General features: G+C 42.5%; 2 protein-coding genes across 3 annotated transcripts; one reads left to right on the top strand and one right to left on the bottom strand.

Annotated features, from left to right (window-relative positions):
• Positions 1-142: 142 nt before the first annotated feature.
• On the top strand, positions 143-13,456 carry AMDHD1 (amidohydrolase domain containing 1). 2 transcript variants are annotated; one of them, XM_041474439.1, is made up of 9 exons: positions 143-460; positions 1,003-1,109; positions 2,378-2,442; positions 3,026-3,303; positions 5,980-6,205; positions 7,121-7,245; positions 8,098-8,191; positions 8,588-8,748; positions 13,363-13,456. In XM_041474439.1, exons 1-9 carry the CDS (start codon positions 318-320, stop codon positions 13,406-13,408), a joined length of 1,245 nt encoding a protein of 414 aa, XP_041330373.1. In that variant the 5' UTR covers positions 143-317; the 3' UTR covers positions 13,409-13,456. The 2 variants fall into 2 exon arrangements, with proteins under 2 accessions (XP_041330373.1, XP_041330372.1); XM_041474438.1 differs by lacking the exon at positions 13,363-13,456 and adding an exon at positions 9,125-9,381.
• On the bottom strand, positions 11,300-22,500 carry HAL (histidine ammonia-lyase). The gene is made up of 20 exons (XM_041474437.1): positions 22,239-22,500; positions 21,746-21,806; positions 21,549-21,576; positions 21,174-21,248; positions 20,997-21,069; positions 20,846-20,912; positions 20,623-20,660; positions 20,413-20,538; positions 20,015-20,154; positions 18,521-18,568; positions 17,784-17,931; positions 17,604-17,699; positions 17,430-17,488; positions 16,571-16,651; positions 15,825-15,890; positions 15,574-15,739; positions 13,321-13,455; positions 12,624-12,732; positions 12,461-12,530; positions 11,300-12,027 (listed from the first exon to the last, which is right to left on the bottom strand). The coding sequence occupies exons 1-20, from the start codon at positions 22,483-22,485 to the stop codon at positions 11,878-11,880; spliced, it is 1,983 nt and encodes a 660-aa protein (XP_041330371.1). The 5' UTR covers positions 22,486-22,500; the 3' UTR covers positions 11,300-11,877.
• Positions 22,501-23,443: the final 943 nt, after the last annotated feature.

Below are 23,443 nucleotides of genomic sequence, written 5' to 3'. Positions count from 1 at the left end.
CCGGTGGGCAAACAGGCGCTCCCAAACCATTGGCTCTTATTTTCTTGGCAAAGGGAAATCTCCAGGTGGTGCTGTGAGGATTGAGATCTCCGGGAAGCCCCAGCTGGAAAACCCAGTGCTTGGGAGTTGTCACGTTATCCTGGACCGAATCCAGCGGAGCATCCCGCGCCTGGAGCGGGCTGCGGCAGTCAGGGCAGAGCCGGCGGGCAGGGCCGGGGCCGGCTCGGAGCCGGCGGGCGGGGCAGGCCGGGGGGCGGGAGGGCCGCGCCGCCCCGGGACTTTGAGCCCAGCGGGCCCGGCAGTCGGGGGCCGCGGCCATGGCGGGCCGGCAGCGGCACCGGCTGCTGCTGGAGAACGCCGAGCAGCTGGTGCTGGTCTGCGGCCGGCGAGAGCCCTTCCTGCGGCGGGACGGCGCTGCCAGCCTGGGCGTGCTGCGGGCCGCCAGCCTGGTGGTGGGGCTGTGAGTGAGGGGCCGGCGGGGCCCGGCGGGCTCGGCTTCGGCACGGGGCTCTGCCTTGGCACGGCTGGGGTCCGGGGGCAGGGTGGGAGGCATCCCCCAAGCGCAGTCCAGGCTTCCCGGTACCATCCTCACACTCCACTGGGAGAACAGTCCCAAAGGGGCTGTGGCTTCCCGGGGCGTGATCCAGGTCCAGGCGATGGCATTTGGATTTGAGTGAGGGGACGAGTGCCCTGCGGTAGGTGCTGTGTGCTCGCTGATCCGCAGAAGGAAAGCGGTGTTACCTAGCGGGAATTAGAGCAGAACAGTACCAAGGTGTCATCCAGAGGGATCTAAGCAGAGGAAAAGCGTTACGGCAAACAGCTTGAAACACATGGCATTACCCCAGTGTTTGCTGTGTATCTGTAACATGAGCGAACCACCTCCACATGTGCATCTTCAGTCCTCCTGAAGGTCCTGCCGCTATTGTTCCGGGAGCTCTGTCGTCGAGCACTTGACTTTTAAACAGGCTCACACGTTCTTTGTTCATTGTCTGTGTTTTGCAGGGATGGTTGTATCAAAGCTGTGGGCCAGGCAGATGTTATTCGCAATCAGTTTTCAGAAGCAACGTTTGAAAGGATAATTGACTGCTCTGGGAAGTGCGTGTTGCCAGGTAGGTGTATTTTTGTGATACAAAGGAACAGCACTGCCAGGGACATGCAGGTCAAGGGACATGATCCTGGTACTCTGCTCAGCCCTGGTGAGACACATCTGGAATGCTGTGTCCACTTCTGGGCTTCACAGTACAAGAGAGACATGGAGCTGCTGGAGTGGGTCCAGTGGAGGGCTATAGAGATTATGAAGGGTTCAAAGCATCTCTCTTATGAGGAGAGACTGAGAGAGTTTGGTCTGTTCAACCTCAAGAAGAGGCAACTGAAAGGGGACCTCATCAAAATCTGAAGTGGGGGATGACAAGAGGATGTTTCCAGGCTCTGCTCAGTGCTGCCAAGCAATAGGACAAAAGACAATGGGCAGAAACTGATGCACAGGAAGCTCCACCTAAACATGAGGAAAAACTTCTTTACTGTGCAGGTGACTTAGCACTGGAACAGGCTGCCCAGAGAGGCCGTGGAGTCTCCCTCACTGGAGATATTCAAGGGTTCTTTTGGGCTTCATGGTGGAGCTCTTTCTTCTCTTGTTTTGTCTGTAGATCTGTTCCTCTGTATCGTAGATCACAACAGGAATGTAGCTGACCCACAGAGTGACTCTTCAGATTCACTGCTCTTTTCTGTACTCTCTCAGCCCATCAGCCATTTAGCCACAGTCTGTCCATCCTGCCCACAGCTGTTTGGAGGCAAAAGGGATTTAAGTCACAAATTCTGCAACTTTGTCTGATAAAAAATCCCCAAAAGATGAGCAAGTCTATTGGTGTTAAATTATCCAAGTGGTGTTAGTACATGAGCTGTCAGACCTGTTTCTCTTACGGTGGCCTTGCCATTCAGCAGTGGCAGTTTCAGAGCTTGTAGAAAAGGCTCCCACTGTTGTCAGTCTTGCTAGAGGAAGTGTAGTGTGCTAAGCCCAGCCTAAGCAGTTTGCCTTTTTTGAAAGAGTACAGGCTTAAAGTCTAATGAACTCTTTCAAAGTCTGTTATTTATCCTTTCTTCCACAGTTTGAAAACTTTACCAAAATATTAAACTCAGCAAGAGATGCATTTACCTGGAGACATTTTGCCTAAGGTGTCAGACCTAAAAAAAATGTAAAGAAAATGAATAGCCTCTGAAGAAAATCATAGATATTTGGCTGGTTGGATTTTTTTTTCCTCTAACCAATAGAGACTTTTTAGGGGAGCTTCTGCTTTCTATTTAATTTGCTTGCATGTTCATAATATTTACTCTTACACAGTGAATTAACTCAAGTGTACATTTACTTTGTTTTCTTTAGGCCTGGTAGATGCACATACACATCCAGTGTGGGCTGGTGATAGGGTTCATGAGTTTGCAATGAAGGTAACAGCATGAAATTACACAGATGGATTTTTCTTCCACCTTTTTGAAAATTTTAAATGCATAACTGTTTCCACTTCTGAGTGACTCTCATCTTTCTTTTATAGAAAAATACATAATTTCTGTCAGATTATCTACCTGGGGGAGGAGGGATGATTTTTGAATACTGAGAGAGGGGTGTACCTGCATTCTTTGCAGCCACCATTGATATATTTCTGCATTAACTGAAGCAATACAGGAGTGCCACCTTCTATTACCATCTAAGTCTTGATTTTTTCCTTCCTTGTTCTTTTCCACATAAAGGAATTTCGAGCTGGAGATTGGTTTTCCCCTTGGACTTGGGGGAAAGCAAATCTTCAGAGTAATTCTCTTTATGCCGCTTCTTACAACATTTCTTCACTTAAGTGGAAGGGAGAGAGAAGAAAAGGGGGAGGGAGGAAGAATGAATGGGGATTTTTTTCTCACTCTTTGTCTCTCTCACTGCAAAGAGACCTCAAGGCACTTTCCAGTATCTCTTGGATGGAAAACACACTGTTCATAGCTAATTGTATGGGGGTGGTTTTTGTTTCCTTTGCTTTAACCCAAGCTGGCAGGTGCATCCTACATGGAGATCCACCAGGCTGGGGGAGGGATCCACTTTACCGTGGAGCACACTCGGAAGGCCACGGAGGACGAGCTGCTGGCCACGCTGCAGCAGCGCCTGGGCCGCATGCTGAGAGCAGGATCCACGCTGGTGGAGTGCAAGAGTGGCTACGGGCTCAGCCTGGAAACCGAGCTCAAAATGCTCCGGGTGATCGAGCGCGCGCGGAAATCCGCGGATATCGGCATCTCCTCAACCTACTGCGGGGCTCACGCCGTGCCCAAGTAATTGCATTGACTTTCCTTTCTCTTCTGAAGTGCTGCTGCTTTGCATTGAAAACTGGTTTCTTCTGCCTCACTCCTAAAATACAGCATGCTTGCAAAACAGCAGCCAATATTTACAGGAAGCTCTCCTAAATTTTAATTTGAAGGAAGGCAGGGCAGCATATTTAGTGACTCCTAAATGCTCAGAACCCCTGCCTCCAGCTGATGCTCACACTGGACATAACACAGAAAAGTCTTCTGCTTGCATTTGCTGCTATCCTTCAAGCTTGGTCTATGCCATGAGATTTTATTTTGGTCAAATAACAAAAAAATTGCCATATTTAATCATTGTATAGCTCCATAAACAAAGTTTAATTACGCTTCCGTGCAATGAAGACTTGCATACATCTTATAGCTATGAGATGAAGATTAAAATGTTTTTAATCAATTATTCTGATGGTTTAAGTAGACATATCATAAAAATCCTTTCTCATTTCTGATGTTGATTTCACTGTGGTGGAATTAACATCTTAATGTTACCTGATATCAGTGTGTGAAGGAACTAATGATGAGTTTTAGCTGGATATTTTGACATACTAAGTGTTAGGCTGCTGCAAGACAAGGCATGAGAGATGGAGGCAGGCTTATTATGTGGCAGTATTCAAGAGATGTTCATTAAAAAAAAAAAAAAAAAAAAAAAAAAAAAACCAAAAACCAAACCACAACCAAAACAACCCCAACCTTTTCTAACATTCAAGAAAACATGACCCAGAAAGTATTTTTTGCAATCTAATTCTTCTGTATTTGGAGGAGGATGGTAAATTATCTTTTGTCAGTCTAACTGTGGAAAATGAATCCTGTGTCATCTTCAGTAACTGGGAGATGGTTAAGAATAAAGTAACTAAAATCAGCTGAAGGCAGCAACTACTTCTTTCAGGAAGTTCTACTAAAATTTAGATGACTTAATGGTAAAATAAAATTGACCTTTCACCCCAAACTATATATTTCTTAACCCTTCCTTTCTCTTTCCGCTAAAAAGCCTTGGCAGGATCTCAGCCAAAATCCTGATAAATTGTCTTTCCCACCAAAATGTTTTGAGCATTTCTGTAAACCAGTGAAATAGTTTCCAGTGTTTTTACAAACATGCTAACTCTCACATGTTAGAAAGACAGGTATGATTTCTCATTCTCTGCACACTTCTGTCCCCACTGATGCACATCAAGCATAACAACATGTAGTAGTAGTAAGGATACTGTATTTTAAGTAAGGAGAAAAGGTAGTTGGGGATTTGAGAGAATTTCCTGAAGGAATCCTGAGTTATCTGTATTTTTCAGTTTGGGTCTTTTTAAATAATCTTGTCTATTTTCAATCAAATGTTTGTGTCTGGACTACTTTGCCTGAACTTTATGCTACCCCTCAAACTTAGACTCTGGTTTGGGTTGTCATTTTGACCAGGAGGAAATCTGCAGTTCTTCCTTGGTCTCTCCAGTCATCATTTTGAATCAAACTCATGATTTGGGGAATGTCTGAATTTTAAAAATCATTATTTTTTTATTAGTAAGTGATTACTGAGCCATTTCCCACTTTATCAAGAAATTTTCAAAGTGTTTTCCTGGATAGAAATCTTCTGCATTAAAACAACAGCAGTTTTGTTTTGCATTTTGGGGCATTATATCCCTCAAAAAGTGAAACCATTTCTTAGTGTTTCCCTCTGTTTTGTCTTGGCTCTGGCCCTAATCTTTCAGCCTGAATTCCTCCAAAGGCTGCTGAGTAGAAAGAGAAAAGGGAGAAGCCTTGGCAGGGTCAGAGGCTGAGCAACCCTGATGCCTGCTTCAGTGAAAAGGGAATGGTAGAGGCGCTCTGTTTTATAACCTGGTTTATAAATTCAGGCAGAATTTGGCTTCTTGAATTGACTCCATTGCATGGTTCCTGACTCAGCCTCGTGTGGCACTCCGTAGTGCCAGTGTCTGCATGCCTTACAGTGCCTGAAATGAGCATTCAGATTCTCTGGCATTTACCTGCTGTACATCCCTCGTCCTTAGACATTAAAATTGGAGAATGCTAACTCAACTGCATGTTTTGGGATTATTTGCTCTTTCTAAGGCATTTAGTGATCTCTCCTAGGTTATCTTTATGTAATAGAGGATTCATAAATGGTTCTGACTTTGGCAAATCAAACCTTGGGTAGCCCCTCTGATTAGAAACAGTTATCTGTCCATCACTCTGAATGATGTAAAAGGAGGAGAGGTGAATGAATAATAATGACTTATACTGCATATCCCCTTTGAGCTTTGATACTTGCATAAAAATATTGTATGAATACCATTTAACATATTCAGATGCTTACTTATGTATTTTAAATACTTACATTTTAGGATACAGTATGAAGAGATCAGAATATATGAATAAGAAAGCAGAAAAATTTGTTTTAAAGTATCCCATATCTTTGTTAGCATCCAAGATGCCAACCTTATTAAAATCATTTAGTAATACAATCTAATATTCTTTGAATGGAAAGTAACTCATGTTGGAGAGTACATGAATTACAATGGGGCTTATTTTTTTAATTTGAAGGTTTTTTTGAGGGATTCATGTTTACATCATTTCCTAAGTAATTCAGTAATTGCATGTATGGCTTGAGTGTGCCAGACTTCAAGGATGTTACTTATAGGGCTCTGTAACATTTCTTTTCGTTAGGGGGAAAACTGCTGCTGAAGCCACAGATGACATTATCAATAACCACCTTCCTAAACTGAAAGAACTCAAACTGAGTGGTGAGATACACATTAACAATATAGATGTGTTCTGTGAGAAGGGAGTCTTTGATCTGGAGTCTACAAGGAGAATACTTCAAGCTGGAAAGGATATAGGGTTACAGATTAACTTCCATGGTGATGAACTGCATCCGATGAAATCTGCTGAGGTACGTCTTTCTTAACATTACTTTTTGCTCCTGTGAGAGCCCAATCCTGTGAGAGCCCAAAGAATTGCAGTTTTCAAAACTGAGGTTGTCTTTTCTAAGACTTCATGCAATAGACCATCTGATAGAAGCAGATGCCAGGAAGAGCAGTCCATGTGCAGCTTTGGAGGTGAGGACATGGGAGGAAGCCTTGACCTCTGGGACTAACGTGCACTGACTAACCAAACATTGACTTTGCTTATCTTCCACATGGGATGCAGATCGGGAAGGTGGATATCCATGCACCCAAGGATGACAAAAACATGGTTTCTGTGCAACTTGAAAAATAGGTGGTTTAGTCAAGACTAGGTTCCCAAATATCTTGATAAAGAAAGTCCCTTTGACACCATATTTCACCATCATTTAAATATTGCTTCCTTCATGTGGGGTCTGCCCAAGCTGTATATAAAAAAACCAACCAAACCAAAAACTTGGTTGATTATAAAAGCCTAGGGGTCTGCCCAAGCTGTATATAAAAAAAACCAAACAAACCAAACCAAACCAAAAACTTGGTTGATTTTTGACTTCCCCATTGAAGGCAGCATTCAGTTTTGTGAACTATTTTCTGATGGATTCTTTATGAGCAGGAGTTGATAATGTTTTCATCCATGGCTCTCACATAATTTGTGTGTTAGGCTGTTAAAAACACCACTGAAGGTGTGCTTCTGCTTCATGGGTGGATAAAGTGATCAGCTTTTCCTGCAGTAAATGAACAAATACTTTGTCTCTGTAGTCTGATTATTCTTTCAAGCATTCTTTGCTATTTCTCTTCTGGTATATTTTGCATTAATAGTGAATTGTTTCTTCCAGTTGTTTAGAAACAACTTTTTAACTGAATTAATTGAGAATAGTGAGTAATTTTCTTGAAAATTTCCTCAGCTTGGAGCTGAGCTGGGAGCCCGGGCCATCAGCCACCTGGAAGAAGTTAGTGATGAAGGTATTGTGGCGATGGCAAGAGCTAAGTGTGCTGCTGTCCTTCTGCCAACAACAGCCTACATGCTAAGGTAAGGCACTAGATGAAGGGAAACTTCTGAAACTGCAAATCCATGTGTGTGCTTTGAGGGACTTTTAATCTAAAAGCATAAGTGTGTATCTATGCCTTAAGGGTCAGTCTGGGTCAGTGAAGGCAGTCACACGTACTGAGAACTGGATGAGCCTCCCTCCTTGTGTCTTATTTCTGCCAGAAATCCTCAAAAATCTGTGAGAGTGCTGAGAAGTCTCACAGTAGATTCAGGGTGGCTTTACGGCAACTATGGCTAAAACTTCCTAGAGAGTGTATTTCCAAGTGCCCACCCTGCAAACACCTACACAGATTAATCCAAGGGCTGAACAATTTTGAAATGGCTCTTCCAGATACTGAAGTTATTGAAAACATCTTTTGCATTATAATTGCTAAGTGAAAAGATATCTAATGTATGCAGACTAAGCTCACAGACTCAAAAATCAGGAAAGGGGCTATTGCATTGCGTGTGCCACTGCTCGTATTTTTGATCCTGTCTTTGTAGCTGTAAGAACTAGAAAATTAGTATTTTTCAGAAATGAAGATTTTTATCTTGTAAATTCTTAAGTGACTGAGGTCTGGGTAAATACCAGAATTTCAGTGGTTTGGAACCTGATGGTTGACACTGGCTGGTGCTACATGCAGTTGCTGCAAAAGTGGTGTCTCACACTTTCCATTTATGTTGTCTATAGGATGATAGGTAGGGATGCAAGAGGAGAATTAGGGTTTTCATCACCATAAGGATCATTGTAACTGAATGCATGAATGCAGCCAAACTGAGAGATGACTTTTGCCTTTGTAAATCATTGTATGATAACTAAGCAAATTGTACTGATAAATTTATTTTTCCCACTAGACTGAAGCAACCTCAAGCTAGAAAAATGTTGGAAGAAGGTGTTATAGTTGCTCTTGGCAGTGACTTTAATCCTAATGCATACTGTTTTTCAATGGTAAGATAATCCTCATACTGAAAGCATAGAATTATGAAGTTCTTACTAGTACAACTTGTGTATAGGTCTTGCACACTTCAAAGTGGTTTCAAGTGCACAAGGGGAGCTGCCTGCCCCATGCAGACAGCTGTCTGTGTTTGTTTGTGTGGACTGGTAGTTTTTGCCAGAAATTCTTGAAACCAGAATGGGTTCCATCCTTCATATGCACTGAGAGACCTGTGCAAAATGCTCTCAAAGCTACTGATTTTAGAGTTCTCGTTTTGGATTTGGCAAAATTTATGTTGTACAAAACAGCTCCTTCTGTTGTGCAAGGAAAAAGGAGAGTGCTTAGGGATTTGAAGCATAAACAGCTTTGTGTTCCTGGTAACTCCCATTGTCCCCTTCCTTGCCTACTAGCCTATGGTGATGCATCTGGCCTGTGTAAACATGAAGATGTCAATGAATGAAGCACTGGCAGCTGCCACCATTAATGCAGCTTATGCTCTGGGCAAATCAGACACACATGGCTCCTTGGAGGTCGGCAAGCAGGGGGATCTTCTTGTCATAAACTCATCAAGGTTTGTTCTTCCATTGGCATTTGAAATGTGCTTTAGCCTTAGTTAACTTCACTGAATAAAGGGACACTGGTAACATTTCAGACCCACTTTCATTTTCCTTAATTACTCCAGTGGAAAATAAAGCCTAAGACTTTTGGGGCTGTTATTACAAGTAATCCATGCCTAACTACAAATTACCTAGAGATAATATGTATTTATTTTGTGGAATAAATTCTCTACTGATAGACTCGCTGTATTCATGCAGCAAGAGACAACATGTAGATGTGGAATAGTGTTTTCCCCTTTTCAAGCAAATCTTATAAAATTGCCAGGTGTGCTGGGCATGTGACCTGCTCTTATGCAAGTTTAAATTTTCTTAAACATCTTATCTTTTTAGGTGGGAGCACTTGATTTACCAGTTTGGTGGACATGAATCACTGATCAACTACGTTATAGTTAAAGGAAAAGTCATCTATGAAAATGAGAGGTGTGAGACAGTGGGCAGTTACTGAGAGAAGGAAGTAGTTTAGTGAGCTACTAAAATCAAATTAGCATGGAGTATTTCAAAGCAACAGACAAATCAGATTTGTATTTACTGGTAAATTGTTTGCCTGCTCACCTTACTCTTATTCAAATAAACCTTACCAAGCATTACCCATTTGGTGTATCTCCATGTCCATTGTCCTTCTCTCCAGCACAATAAAATAATTTCTAATTGTATCCATCTTAAATAAGACAGTTTCCAAATATGTTTTGCTGTACAATTAATCTATAATATTATAATATTTGAAAGTAACCCAAACAAACTGGCAATGACTAAACAGTTTGGATCCAGGTAAGATTTACTGGGTAGTGTGATGTTAAGTGACCTGTGACAGAGGGTCAGGGGCTCAGGCATGCACATTTGGGATGGCCCTTGGCTGTGTAGGGAGAAGATCACATGCAGTGTCATACAGATGTTCCAGAAAAGACCTAATTTTGTTTATTCTAGGTTGAATCTGAAATAACATGAGATACATTTGCTTGTGGAAGTTTGAATGTGATCCTGATAAATTAAGTATGATAACTTTTACTCAAAGCCATGTTGAAACTTAGGAGCCTAACTTTTAAAAAGTGCTCTTTCATTTATCTTTCAACTACTGCTTTCCCCCCCCCGCCCCCCCGGCTTGTAACATCATTTAGGAATGCAGTATGTAGAAAAAAAGGATGATACAGCTCAGGAGAATTTAAGCTTTTGCAGTATTTAAGCAGAGGGTCTGGGGTAGGAGGGTCTCTGAATACCCATGGACTGTCTTTTCTTCAAATTTTCAAGTGGATGGTGGCTGCAGAAGCAAAAGGGATTTACTTTCTGAAGGTGAAGTCATAAAATTGCACCTGACAAGCACCTGAAGAACTTCACATCAAAAATAGTTTTTGATATAAGCAAGTGACATAACCTGTGATATAGAGCAGAGTGCTGTAGTGAACCAGACCCTTGAGGAAGGACAATGCTCTCATTCTGATTAACAGATATTTGAAAGCCATCACGAACATGTATGAGCATTATTATGACCTTCTGATCTCCCTGAGCCTTGAGCACATCTGTTAACTCCCAAAATCTGCAAGCCATACCCTGTAGTATCTTTCTTCATGCTTTATTTGATCCAGGCTAGCCAACCAAATCAGTTTTTAAAACAATGTAATAGCATTCCTGCCACCTGACGTGTTTTCCTGCAAGCAGATGTTTTACCAGATGTGGGTGTGGAACTTTGTTTCTATGAAGCTTGAAAGAACATCCCAAGTATGTGATTGCACAGTCCATTCTGCCCAAGACAGCCTTCATAAATAATGTTTATACAGGGATTTGGGAAGGCTGTCAGGGAAGGAGCACAGGCATTTCTTAAAAGCAGGGTGCAGGCCTCTCAGCTCTGCACAGGCACGGTGCAAAACCTGAGTCCAGAGTGCTGCAGTGTGTGCCGGGGATCCCTTGGTCCCAGGCAGCCAAAAGCAGAAGTGAGTGGGAAGCAGGGCCCAGAATCTATTCTCTGAATGCCCAAGGCATTGCCTTGTGCATTTGGCAACCTGCTAGGTTGCCAGCAGGCATGAGCCTTCTCCTCAGGGCACCTTTAACATGGCAGGTGTCAGACACTCAAAGGCAGCCCCACACTGGTGCTTTCGCTGCCCCTTGCAGCGTAGCCAACAGCCTGGGGAGGATTTCAGCTTGTGCTGAATGCCCCTCAGGCAGATCAGTACTGCCCTGTCACCACTGCACCATCAGGTGAAATCCATGTCCTGACTCTTTCCTTGCAAAATAAAGCCTGTGCCAGAGGTCAGTGCTGTGACACAGAGCACACTCACTCATGATCCCATCTGTGGGGACAGGGCCCCTGGCAGACAGGCAGAGACCTGGAGAGCCATGGGAGTGTGGGTCTTGGTGCTGTTGCCTCAACACTGGTTCACGTGCACTAGTCCTACATCCCCTCTTCCCCCTTTTCTGGCCCCTGTGTCACCTGTCCTACTTACTTCCAAATTAAGCTTTTGCTTTACATTTTCATCATCTCACACATGAGAGGAAAATAGATTGCTACAACCGTATGTGAAGCCTCAGTTTATTGATCGCAGGTGTGAGCCCATAGCTCTTGCATTAAATGTAGTCCATCACCAGAACATAAAATATTTGTTCTGGAGCAATGATCTCCATAGCACACTCCTGTGCACACAGCTTTCCTGATTAGTGAAGCACCTGCTGTAAAAATGCTCCTGTTATACTAAGTGTAAAGATAATCTTGCTTGTGGCAAAATGAAGGGGATCACAGCAGTTACCCAAAGGGGGAGAAAAAAGGTAAGAATATCAAATTTAGGCTGTTTGGTATCATTGGCACAGATGGAGAGAAAACAAACAAAATGTTGACAAAACAAATACTGGTTTCATCAGGAGTCTGAATGATTTGTATTCAGAAGTTCATGAAATTCAGTCAAAACCACACTGTCACGACAAAATTGTCTTTTACACATGAGGAAAGCAGTGAGACTTTTCTTTACTATCTATTTGTGCTTCTGAGCTAGACAGGTCCTCTAGGTCGCCTGGAGAAGCCACATTGAGCATGAGTAGAATGGCCATACTCAGGTAAGGCTCTGGAAAGGATCTGCTCTCTTCCAGAGGATCACAACTCAAAGTTCATTCTGATGCCTGTGGTCATGACTGTCATCTGCACTCATTCTCAGCGATCCCAGGGAGAAAGCTGTAGGTGAAATGGGTCTTGATTCAGGGATGTGTTCCCTCCTGTACTTTTCAATGTAAGGTTTAGCCACTTCCCACACCTGCCAAGCAAGAATGTGAAACAGCAGAGTCAGAGGCAAAGAAAAGGTCAGCTAAGACATCAATGCATACTTCTAAATGAGTTCAGAAAACCCTGAAGAAAAGTTATTGGGTGGGATATGCTGTATGGGACAAGCAGAACCAGAGAGGCAGATAGAGCAAGGTTTAGGGAAGAGCATGTGGAGGGAGTTGACAATGGATGGGAAAGGATAACAGCTCCAAGGGGACAAGGTGCAAGGATTCAAGGCAACAATACTTTGTCTTGCCTTGTTACCAGGCTAATGCTCTCTGTGCAATAGTTGGGAGAGGGTCACTGCCACTTGCTGCAAAACTACTTGACCATGAAGAGGATTGGGCAGCAAAAACAGTAGATGGCGTGGACAAAGAAAAAGGGTTCTAGACAATCCTACACAGAAGCCAAAAGACAGCACTCACCTTCTGCTCCACGAGCAGCCTGTGAGCTGCTTCAATGTCTGGGGCCATGAAGCGATCCTTTATCCAGGGCCTGTAATGAGACATTGGGCAAACATTAACCCCCACTGCCAGCAGCTGCTCTCCAGGCAGGCAGCCTCCGGGGAATGTGTTTGTCTGCTCTTACCTCACCACGGAGCGCACAAGGTCGTAGACCTTCTCCAATGGGGTTGTCGTTCTCAGAGGGCGGAGGAATTCAATGCCCTGGCAGGCGGCGAGCAGCTCAATGGCCAGAACTAGGAAACCAGAGCAGCCAAGGGGATGTTTGGCAGGTACAGCTCAAGGTGAGGTTTCCTGTCTAAAGCTCCCCCTGGCCTTTGTTCTCATACGATATGGTTCAGGCAATGTGAAAAACCAGTGGATCCACACCCCTCAGGGAGCCAGCCCAGTGGCAGGATCATTTCATGGGTGATGCTGGGGGCAGTGCCAGCCCCAGCAAGCAGATTTTGGGTGCTGTTGTTCAGACCTTTCAAGTGCACCAGGAACTTCTGGTCACCAGAGTCTTAAATCCCTAGGAATCTCTTCCAGGGTAACTTGAATACTCAAATTAATGTCCATCATAAATCATAAATCTTATTTAGCACTTTAGAAAAGTGCTAAATCTTCTTTAGAAAAGAGGAGCCTGAGCTAAAAATTAAAGTTCTCCCTCTGAAGCATGCCAGACCTCACATGAAAACACCAGGAAAATGACAGTGCTTTGGAAGGGAGTCTTCCATCTGGAGAAGTTTGCATTGTATCTGCCTACCTTACACCTGATCATTAGTGGTATTAGCCCCTCATTTTCATGATTCGAGGTCTGTCTGGAAATCAGAATTTAATTTTACCTTGTTCCACATGTTCAATAACTCTCAAAGCTTTTCTTGCAGCCCATCCTCCCATGGACACGTGATCCTCTGTAGCAGCACTGGTTGAGAGAGAATCCACAGAAGAGGGGTGGCACAAGGCTTTGTTCTCAGACACTGCAAAAACCCAGCAGAATGAATGAAGGACCAAATAGGCATAAGACAGCAGAAGCAATGGGCAACATGGAGGTAAGAACCTGTCCACCACCTTGGGTCCAACTACTGCTCCTCTTTCGAGGATGCATCAGTATTTTACCTGGACTGAGAAATTTGTAATAGCCTTGAAAACTACCATTGCCTCTGAAAACACTAACCAACAGCAGTCTTTAGATGCAAATATTAACCAAATACAGAACGAGGGCTCACTCTTCACTCCCTTATCTCCAGTTTGAGTTGCTGGGGCTCGAAGGCCTGGAGGAAAGTGAAGCAGAAGAGCAGGCAGCATAACTGAAACACAAGCCTGGTTCTGCCTGTTGCTCTAGGGCAACTCTCTGTAAAGAGCATTGGCTCCCTCTGGTTTTGGTCAGGAAGATCACCCCTCCCCTGCTTTCAAGAGTACAGCTAGAGATCAGCATCTGGTCTGCTCATTGCAGCTGAGGCACTTTCAGAACTTCCTCTAGAAAGATGGGGGAATGCCATACAATGCAAACTGTCTCCCTCCCTCACCTCATTACGAGGCTGCCCACATCCCTAAGGGTGACACACTCCAGCTTTGAAAGCCAGCTGCAAGGTCTGGAGTAAATTCTCATGCTGCATCCAAAAGCAACAGGCAAATGGTTGCAGGAGAGGCCTTAGGCACCATTCAATGACCATTTGAGGTTGAGAACTGCTCTTTAAAAGAGAAAAAATGAAGTCTGCATTCACAGCACTCTGGCTGCACTTGGCCTTTTCTTTCTGAAGCCCAGCGGGATGCTGTGTAATGCTCTCGCCAAATTAGCGGCTTCAGAAAAGCAACAGGAGCAACAGAGAGGTGGTGACACCAATTGCAAATAGGCTGGAGTGACAGTCTAGGACCAGAGCCCAGCTGGCACATTCAGGCAGGTGATGGCAGGTCCCAGAGAGGCTGCATGTGATCACTGCAAACAGCTCGGTCTGGCAGGCACAGAGCTGCTGGAGCAGGGCCAGACAGACACATCCAGTGGTCTTGCAAAATATCTGCAATTTTTTTTCAGATTTATCTATTAACCCTGGGAGTGAAAAACATTAGCTGGTACACAAACAACCCAGAAACTGGCAGAGTGATTTGAAAAATATTGGTGATTAAAAAAGAAGAAAAATAAAAGGAACTCAAACTTCAGATAAAAATTCAGGTAAAATCCTCACTTTTTTGATCAGGATGAGATTATTTTGACCCATGGACTTCTAGTGTCAGCAGATGCTGGGCTGTAATTTTCATTTCCCACAGCAGAAATCACAAACACTCCAGAATATGTCACTCCAGATTGCAGAAGTGTGCAGTGCAACCTGAAGTCATGCAACCAGCTGAAGCCTGGAGCCGTCCTAAACTCTCCCCAGCCAAAAGGTAAAGCTTCCAGCCCTTAAACCAGGGGATGAGCATTTCAGATCCTCTTCCAGACCCGATTCCCAAACTAGCCTCTAGACACGGTTCCTTTAGCCCACTGATTTAGTTAATTCATTTGTTTTTCTGCTGAATGTTTATCTACACATTTTACTGATATCCTCTGTTGCTGGGTTTGTTTGTAACTTTTAAAATTTACTCTCTTCTCATAGCATGTTTATCTTTATATTGGCTCATGCTTCCCTGAACCTATGAACTGTAGTACGCCAGCAGCCAGCAGGCTTCTTGTTGCCTTAGCCATGAGTACTAGAGGAAAAACTGAAGTGATGTTTAATTTCAGTGCTCTCCCAATAGCCAGGACTGCAAACTCGGGTCTTCTGAGGACTGTGGGGTCTGACACTGATGTGCCAAATGGAGACAGTCACTACTGAGGGCATCAGGCCACCTTTGAGACAAGCCTTCCCACCAAAGTCCACTCAGAGTTTGCATGCTCAGAGCACGAACATTCCCAGGGGTTGGTGCAGAATAAGGAAGCCTGAACTGAAATAATTGCAGCCACACCCAATGCTCATACTTTACAAGACAGCACAGAAGACATGGAGGGGAGATGGAAAACAGGAGCCAGATACCTTTGTGTCTGCTATTAGATTGCATCTGCCTTGAAAAAAATCAGTCTTTCTAGCTTGCTCTTTCTATTGTATTGCTCAAGCACTCACCCAGGGCAGCTGCTGTGCAGTGTGCAATCATGAAGCCTGAGTTCAGACCTCCTTCAGTGACTAAAAATGCAGGCAGTTCACTGAGTGAGGGGTTGCAGAGCCTCTCAATTCTTCTTTCACTAATTGCAGCGAGTTCATGCACACCAATTGCTAAATAGTCCAGAGCCTACAAAAGAAGATCTCATTAAACCAGATGAAAAAAACAAACCAGAAAAAGTTTTTTTTTTTCCTTTCTTCAAATGCTGAATTACCTTTGCAGGATATTCACCATGAAAATTTCCTCCAGAAATGGTCTCTTCTCTTTCAGCAAATACCATCTTTAAGGAGAAGTTAAGGCCCACATGAGTGAAATACAGTTTACATGAGTGATATCTGCCAGTAATCAGAATATCTTAACTGAAGGAGTGTTTGTGCCAATAGGCTTCTATTTACAAGCACATTATATTGCATCCACACTCCCACTTTTCAGGAAATGAAGACCCAATCTCAGTTCTTCAAATTTGTAGGTACAATTTTGACATGTATATTTTCAAATAAGCTACATAAAGAGAGGTCTTTGATCGAGGGTGCAAAAAACCCCCAGCTGTTCAGATCCTAGCATAGGTTTTCAGTTCCTTGATAGATTCTCTCCATGACAGTTACAATTTTGGCACTTAATGAGTCCAAATTAGAATTGGACTACTTCCAATAAGAAGAATTGGATTAGATTCTAATTAAAGGTAAAAAGATGTTTAGAAGATTAGAAGCAATAATGCTTATCAGCAAATGATATGCTATGTACAGCATCATTATAGTGGTGACAGAAATCCTTCAATGAATTACAGAGCTGACAAAAATCCTTCAATGCTGTCTAAAGGAAGAGAGATTGCTGTTGCAAACAATGGCAGTTATTGACCAAAACCAATTATGACTTTTTGCCTCCAGTGTGAGTAACTATACAAAAGAAAAGAATAAAAAAGAAGAATTTTATATAGTAATAAAGTAATTAAAAAGATACAGGGTTGTCCGTGGCACTGTTGATTTCCGTCGTTATTATGTCCTTCACAAAAGCAATTGTATCATTTACAATTCCATGGACCTACAACAAAAGTCATTAGTGCCTGAGCTTATTATCTGTACTTAGTTCACCTTCAGGATGCTGACTGAACTGCAGGGACCCTCTTCCCACTATCTCATTCAACTTTCACACATGGAATAGGGTCTTGGATTTGCTTTTAACATCAGGAGCATCACTGCCAATCCTAGACACTTCAAAGATGGTAATTACCATTATTATGGCAGCTTTGCCCGAAGAGTAATCTGAATATGACATTCTTTACTTATTTGGGTTGGTTTACCTAAATGGAAGGTATTTATTCAGTGGCAGAAGTTTTGTAAGGGAAGAAGTAGCCTTACACTCACAGAAAACAAAACCTCATTAATTAATTAACTTTCATTAATTTCACTAATTTAATAGCTTTGCTCCTGTTAAAATGCATAGGATTGAGCACTTCCAATATGTCTGAGATACTACATTCTGTTGGCTTCTGGAAACACCCAGTTCATGTTATTAACACCAATGCAGAAGAAAATCCCTACAAAATCTGCAAGCATGGAAACCAGCACTTTCCCTCTGCTTCCAACCTCTGGCCTCTGCCAGATCTGGGCACAGCTTTGTTAGATGCTGCCTGATGTGTACAAGCAGGTGATCAACAAATTGCATGTCTCCATTAACACTACTGTGAAGCGAAGAAGATGAAAAATAAAGCCTCTTCCTCTAACAGCGTTAGACAGCACATAACTGACTGTATTTCTGAGGTGAAAATATCACCATCATTTATCTATTGTTACAGAAGGATCTAAAAGTCAGTCTTTACCTGAGGGCAGCAGCGCATTGTGTACGCGTCCTGAACTCGGTCACAGAATCTATGGCTCTCTAGAAGACACAAGGAGGGCAAACCCCAAATATTGCTTACACAAAAGCACTGTGTCCTGTTGCAGGACCCAGCCTGTCCTGGTAACCTGAGAGGATGAAGGTTTAGATTGTTCACCTGCTATTTCTGATGGATGATGGTCAGAATCTAGAAGGGACCTGAATCGAAAGGCCACTTCAGCCTGCCCTCGATGCGGGCGCACTGCATGGATATCTAGTAAGACAAGTCAGACTGTCAGGCTGTGCCTCTCCTGTCAGGAGCTGTTTAGCAAACAAACAGGGAGTGCCCAGTACCCACCAGTGTCAAAGGCCCTCGTTGTACCCTTCAGAACTTCCAGTGTAAGGGCAGCGATGATGTCAGCTTGCCTTGCTATAGCTCCGGCTCTTTCCACCGCCTCACATCCTAGCGAGGTGATCATCTGTGTCCCATTGATGAGGGCCAGACCCTTCAAAGGGAGAGCAGATGTTAAGCAAATTCATTCCACACACTGTGACAATTCCCCATGTCTGTGACAATTCTCCTTCTCACATGAAGGAGTTAAAGGTCTTTGCCTAGCTTTTTGGACCATCTTGAAATCACAAAATGCACAGCTTGACTGAGCATCTGCTACATAAAGTGTTAATGCTCATGACCCTATTAAGTCCCTGCAGACACCCTTGGAGCACCAGTAGTTCCAAGCAAGTCATATACCTGCTTCAAGTCAGTCATCTGACCTCCTGTTATGGCCAAAGGGCACATAGGTACCTTGAAGGTGCCTCTTAGACAGCTGTTTTAGGATGGTATAAAGTGCTTTCAAAAGGGACCTCTCTGTCTCCACTGACCACAGAGCCAAGCTGAACACCAAGCTTGGGTCTGACATTTCAAGTCAAGTAGGGTGACACTAGGAGTGGTGAATCCCACTCCTGACAACATTTCATCATTATCTTTCTAAAATTTGATTTAAAATTATTATTAATTCATGTAATGCTTTTACTGTACATATAAAGCATTGACTATGCTCTTTTTCATCAGCTGACATCATTATACTTTATTACCTCTTTTGGTTTCAAGGTAATTGGTTTCAGTCCATGGGCTTCCAGGACCTGTGAAGTAGTTAAATGCCAAGGCAGTTAATGAAAAATACTTTTCAGTCACTGAAGTCACAAAATGAAGTCACTAAAACTTAAATGTTTCCATGAACAGAAATATTAACAAATTTCTTAAGTGATGGAAGAAAAAGAGCTTTATATCACAAACATATCACATATTTTTTTCTGCTGGGCTAAATAAAGGGCTTCCAAACTAGCACCTCACTTTGTAGTGCCAATACAAGAAGGTAGCAGGAGCACTGAAGCAAGATATATGTCACTGTCACAGCCCATCAACATCTACCATGTTCTAGATGATGGGAGAGGGCAATAGAAAAGAGGGCTGGAAGCCTCTTGGGAAGGCAGTTCTGCCTACACCCTGCCTCATAGCATTTTGGCTTGGCATAAATTATTCCTTTTTAAATGATCCCTAATCCTTTCTATAGAAAATCTCTAATGACAGGAGGAGTCCTATCCAGTTTATTCTGTACATGTCTATTCTATAGGGCAATTGCTCTTGCAGGAAATGGAGAAACAGCATAATCTATTTCTCATTTAATCCTCTCACCCTGTCCAATGGAAGAGGTAATGCATCTCAGAAGTGTACAGCTATAAATTCTTGTCTTGAAGATCCAGGACACACTGGTCTGCTTCCTCCTTACTCCTCTCCCTGTGTAGTCCTAATCTTTCTCCAGTCTATAGTGATGTACACCTATCAATCCATGAATGAGTCTGGTATTCAAATATTCATGGATAGGAGTTATAGGTGTAGCAGAACAAACTATCATGAAAGACTTTGGAGGGGCTGGACTTGGAGATATTTAACACAAGATCAATCTGCTGGTGTGTTAGTGGCAGAATAACAATGGATTAGAAACTAATTTCATTGTAACATTTCCATCTTGTGATGGAATATAAAGGCTCCTTGTAACCCTAGCTAATTTATCAAAAATGAAATATCCAAACCTGTGTATTTACTTAAAGCCACTATAAAATCAGTAGAAATTTTGCTGCAAAGATCTTGCCTCCAGTAAACCTCCAGGTATGCTCAGCATTTGAGAGGTGATGTTGGATTTTTTAGAAAAGTATTGATGCTCATGGAGCTGAAGATACAGTAATAGTTCTTCATAGTTGGTATCATATCCTCTCAATTTCTCCAGTTCAGAAATGATGTCACTGTGGTATCTTGTATAGTAGTACTGTGGCATGATATTTCTTTAGGGCTCAATAACATGTTGTCTGCTCCAGTGACATGTGGGTCAGTTCTTGCATTCTCCATGGATCCATCTTCCTCAAATTAGAGGATGAGTAGCTAAAGGCAACCTAGTCCCAATTCAAACTGGTAGAGAAAATCCAATGACTTGTACATGTTACTAATCTGACCAAATCAAAGCTACATGCAATTTGAAAAATGAGTCAGCAAGCTAAAATAAAATAAACTATCAGCTGCACAAATCTTACATATTTAGCATCAGCCCAGCCACTCTTCGGGGACCACATCTTTCCCTCTCCAATTAATCCCAGAGCAAGATGAGAGAGAGGGGCCAAGTCTCCGCTGGCTCCAACTGTCCCTTTCTCTGGGATATAAGGAAGGCAGGATGCTAGAAAGAAAACAAAAATCACTAATTTTAGAGCCTTCCCTTGACAAACTCCTTGGAAAACAGAGAAGCCAGATCATAAGTGTGGCCACAATAACAGCCTACAATCATTGTTGCAGCTCTAGTCCTGATCTCTCACAACTACCAAGTTGAAAGACCAACACCTGCATCTTGACCCATTGAGCTACACCCTTTAATAAAAAGGGTGTAGTTAAAAGGGGAAAAAAGGGAAAGGAAGATTTTCTATAAACATCTTTTTACCATTAAACACTTCAATGACTTGCTCGAGGGTTTCTAGGGATATTCCACTGTATCCTTTGGCTAGGACATTGATTCTCAGTGCCAACAGCATGCGAGTTCTCTCTGGGGTCAAAGGTTTCCCCACACCTGAAACAGTAACAGAACCCTCTGGGTTACTCACCCGCTACCAACAAGGGCAGAAAAGGGAAACACCGAGCAATCTCTCATTACCTGCAGAATGTGAACGAACCAAGATCACTTGAAGCTCCCTACAGAAAAAAGAAAATATGTTAAACCTCACAAAAAGTCTCATGAGGTTTGATTTTGCACAAAACAAGGAATTTCTGAAGCAGCTCTCTCATATTACCCCAGGGTAATAACTACAGGGTCAAACTGCTCCTTCTTCTTCCTTTTCTGAAAAGAAAGGACAGAGAAGGCTGCACACACAACATACCTCAGATTACTGTTTGGGATGACAGTCCTGGCAAACTTTCCAAAACCCGTGGTGATTCCATAAACAACTGCAAGAAATGTACACTGCTGGTTAAGGAGGGAACCTGATGAAGTCTTCTAAACAATTAGTAGTTAAAAGCAAAAATATTTACCTGTCTGTTCCTTTACAATCCTTTCAATCACTTCTCGAGATTTTTTGACTTTAGTTTCAGCTTCAGGTGTGAGCTAAAACATAAGTAGTTTAAATATTAGTTTTTTATTTAATGTCATTATTTAGCTGTAGAAAAATAAACATCTAATTTTTAGATGCATTTGTTCAGAATTTTTACCTTTATCTTGTAGAGTCCTTTTCCTAAATTGACCAAGTCCTCTGTTGTTAAGCTGTTGCCATCTAAAGAAATATACTACACCAAAGAATCACCTTTTAGTTTGGGACATGGATACATACAAAATTGCTTAATAATCACTATAAATAAAAAAATACAGTCACAACTCAGCAATGACAGGAAGCTTCTTCATGCTTATCCGTAAGACAGGAATCCAGGTAACAAAAAACATAATAAGCACATTGTAGTTTAGTTTCCTAGACCTAGCCAAATCTAATAGCCCCTGCTTTTGTGAATGCTGCACTGGCTGAACTCTCAGCATTTTCTGGTGTGTAGTAGGATTTCTTACTGAGTTGTGAAATCATTGGTGATTCTTACCTGATCTGGTTCTCGGTATTTGCTGTATCTGAAAGTTTTGTAAAGGAAAAAGGGCAGACAGGATTTCACAGGCAGTGACCACTCAGTTACCGCTGGCAATGTGTTTTAAGAATGAAGGAACTCTAAAAAATGCAGGCAATCTAGAAAATTATAAATCTGTAATTGTAAAAACTTCACAAAGCACTCAAAAAGGATACAAATGAACTCCTTCTGGCTGAGATGGTATGAAATCTGGAGACATTATATCTCCTTCTATAACTAGAAGACATATGTAGAATAAGAATTTACAGGATTAAATTGCATTTTTACATAAGCTAATTTGTTATTTATTACAATTCACAGCAATAAGAATTCTAATTTCCAGTTATCAGCCCTGAACATACTTGCATGCTTCTGGGAAAGTAACAAGGAACTATGTATTTATTTAAGGTATTCCAAAGGCTAAGGCAGAACAGCTTACGCTATATATGACAGCAGATACAGAAGATGTATATAGAATCCTGTACCTTCTAGCTTTTATGTAGTTCTGTCCCTAAAAATTAAATATTCTTAAATTATTGAGTATTTTTCCATTAAAAACTGTAGAAATCTCTCAGGTGCAATTTTAGATGAATCTAGATAAAGCCACAGTTTGCTGACACAGATGACAACACAGTCACTCTACAATGCAATGCTTAAGGCTTTGCTTACCAACTTCAACAAATTCATTGTCTTCTAGAGCATCCCCCACGGTATCATCAAGATCCAGCAAGCCAAGTCCCTTGCACCTTCGAATGTAAAACTTTACTTCCTCCACCGAGGCAAATCCCCCATTGTCAGGTTTGTTTTTCATGTACCGTCTCACAGCTTCCTTTCCCAGCCACTCGATGGTGTTTGTGGAGCTTAGGCACGGCACTGCCAGCCATTCTCCTCGGACGTGCACTGTGTACCTCGGCATGCTTTCTCTCCAAAAATTGTTTCTTGACCAAGAAGGGCTGCAGCGTGCAGCAGCCTCACGTTTACCATGTGATGATGGCCTGAAGAGCTGTGCCTATCTAGAGCCCAGTGTTGCAATCAGATAGAGGCAAAAGCCCACCCTCAAAATCCTCACCTTTGTAAATAAACAAGATCAATGTGTTTGGCTGACTTTGTCCAATCAAACCAAACCCAGGGAACACACCCTTTTCACAGAAATGGCACCCCCCCCCAGCTATTGCCACAGGAATGTTATTCCAAAGATCACATCAGGAATACAGAAATTAAAAACCAGGACTGAAGCTCATGTACCAGGAATAGATAAGTCAGACTAAGATGCAGTGCAACTTTTCTAAAAATGTAAGGGTTTAACAAGAGTTAACAGCTGTTGCCCAGCAGCAAATCACACTAACAAAAACTGAGGGACAGGGCTGCAAGGGAAGCACCTTGGGGATATGGGTTGCTCATGGCTGCTAGGACTGCAAGAAGATTCTATTATTCTTTTACAGCTCTATCCAGAGCAGGATAAAAGCAGGTAGTAGAGGTAGCAAGCCTGCTTTAATCGGTCCCATGCTTAACTGGAAAACATATTTTTTTATTGTAGGTAAGAAAAAGATTAATTTCTACAACCTTTTCCCTTATGCTGTGGAAGATGTTACAAGAACAGGTATCAACAAACACTAGGCCACAGCTGCACACTATCAAGCCTGGTGCTGCTGTGTCATGCTTCTTTTGCAGGCAGAAGATGCAAAGAAGAAAAGATACGGCAATAGCTGTCGAGATGGTGCTAAAAAAAGTTTAACAATAATCATCTACACACAGAATTTGAAAATACCTCTGGTTTTAAAAGCAAAAGGGTAACAAGACTCACAGTCCACGCTTCCCACACTAGTGCTCCTAAACAAAGAGACTACCAAGGGTTTAATTATTGCAGGGAATGT

This window comes from Pyrgilauda ruficollis, unplaced genomic scaffold, assembly GCF_017590135.1.
Source record: "Pyrgilauda ruficollis isolate IOZ18807 unplaced genomic scaffold, ASM1759013v1 scaffold32, whole genome shotgun sequence".
NCBI classification, from domain to species: Eukaryota; Metazoa; Chordata; class Aves; order Passeriformes; family Passeridae; genus Pyrgilauda; species Pyrgilauda ruficollis.
Note: the sequence above shows the minus strand (reverse complement) of the source record. Positions and strands in the feature narration are given on the sequence as shown.

Coding starts and splice junctions, on each gene's coding strand:
- AMDHD1 (XM_041474438.1), top strand. CDS start 318: ATGGCGGGCCGGCAGCGGCACCGGCTGCTGCTGGAGAACGCCGAGCAG. Junction 2,443..3,025: donor TTCATGAGTTTGCAATGAAG/GTAACAGCATGA, acceptor CTTTAACCCAAG/CTGGCAGGTGCATCCTACAT. Junction 3,304..5,979: donor GGGGCTCACGCCGTGCCCAA/GTAATTGCATTG, acceptor TCTTTTCGTTAG/GGGGAAAACTGCTGCTGAAG.
- HAL (XM_041474437.1), bottom strand. CDS start 22,485: ATGCCGAGGTACACAGTGCACGTCCGAGGAGAATGGCTGGCAGTGCCG. Junction 18,569..20,014: donor GCTGGGCTGATGCTAAATAT/GTAAGATTTGTG, acceptor ACTACTTCACAG/GTCCTGGAAGCCCATGGACT. Junction 13,456..15,573: donor CTGCACAGCAGCTGCCCTGG/GTGAGTGCTTGA, acceptor GGGTTTTTGCAG/TGTCTGAGAACAAAGCCTTG.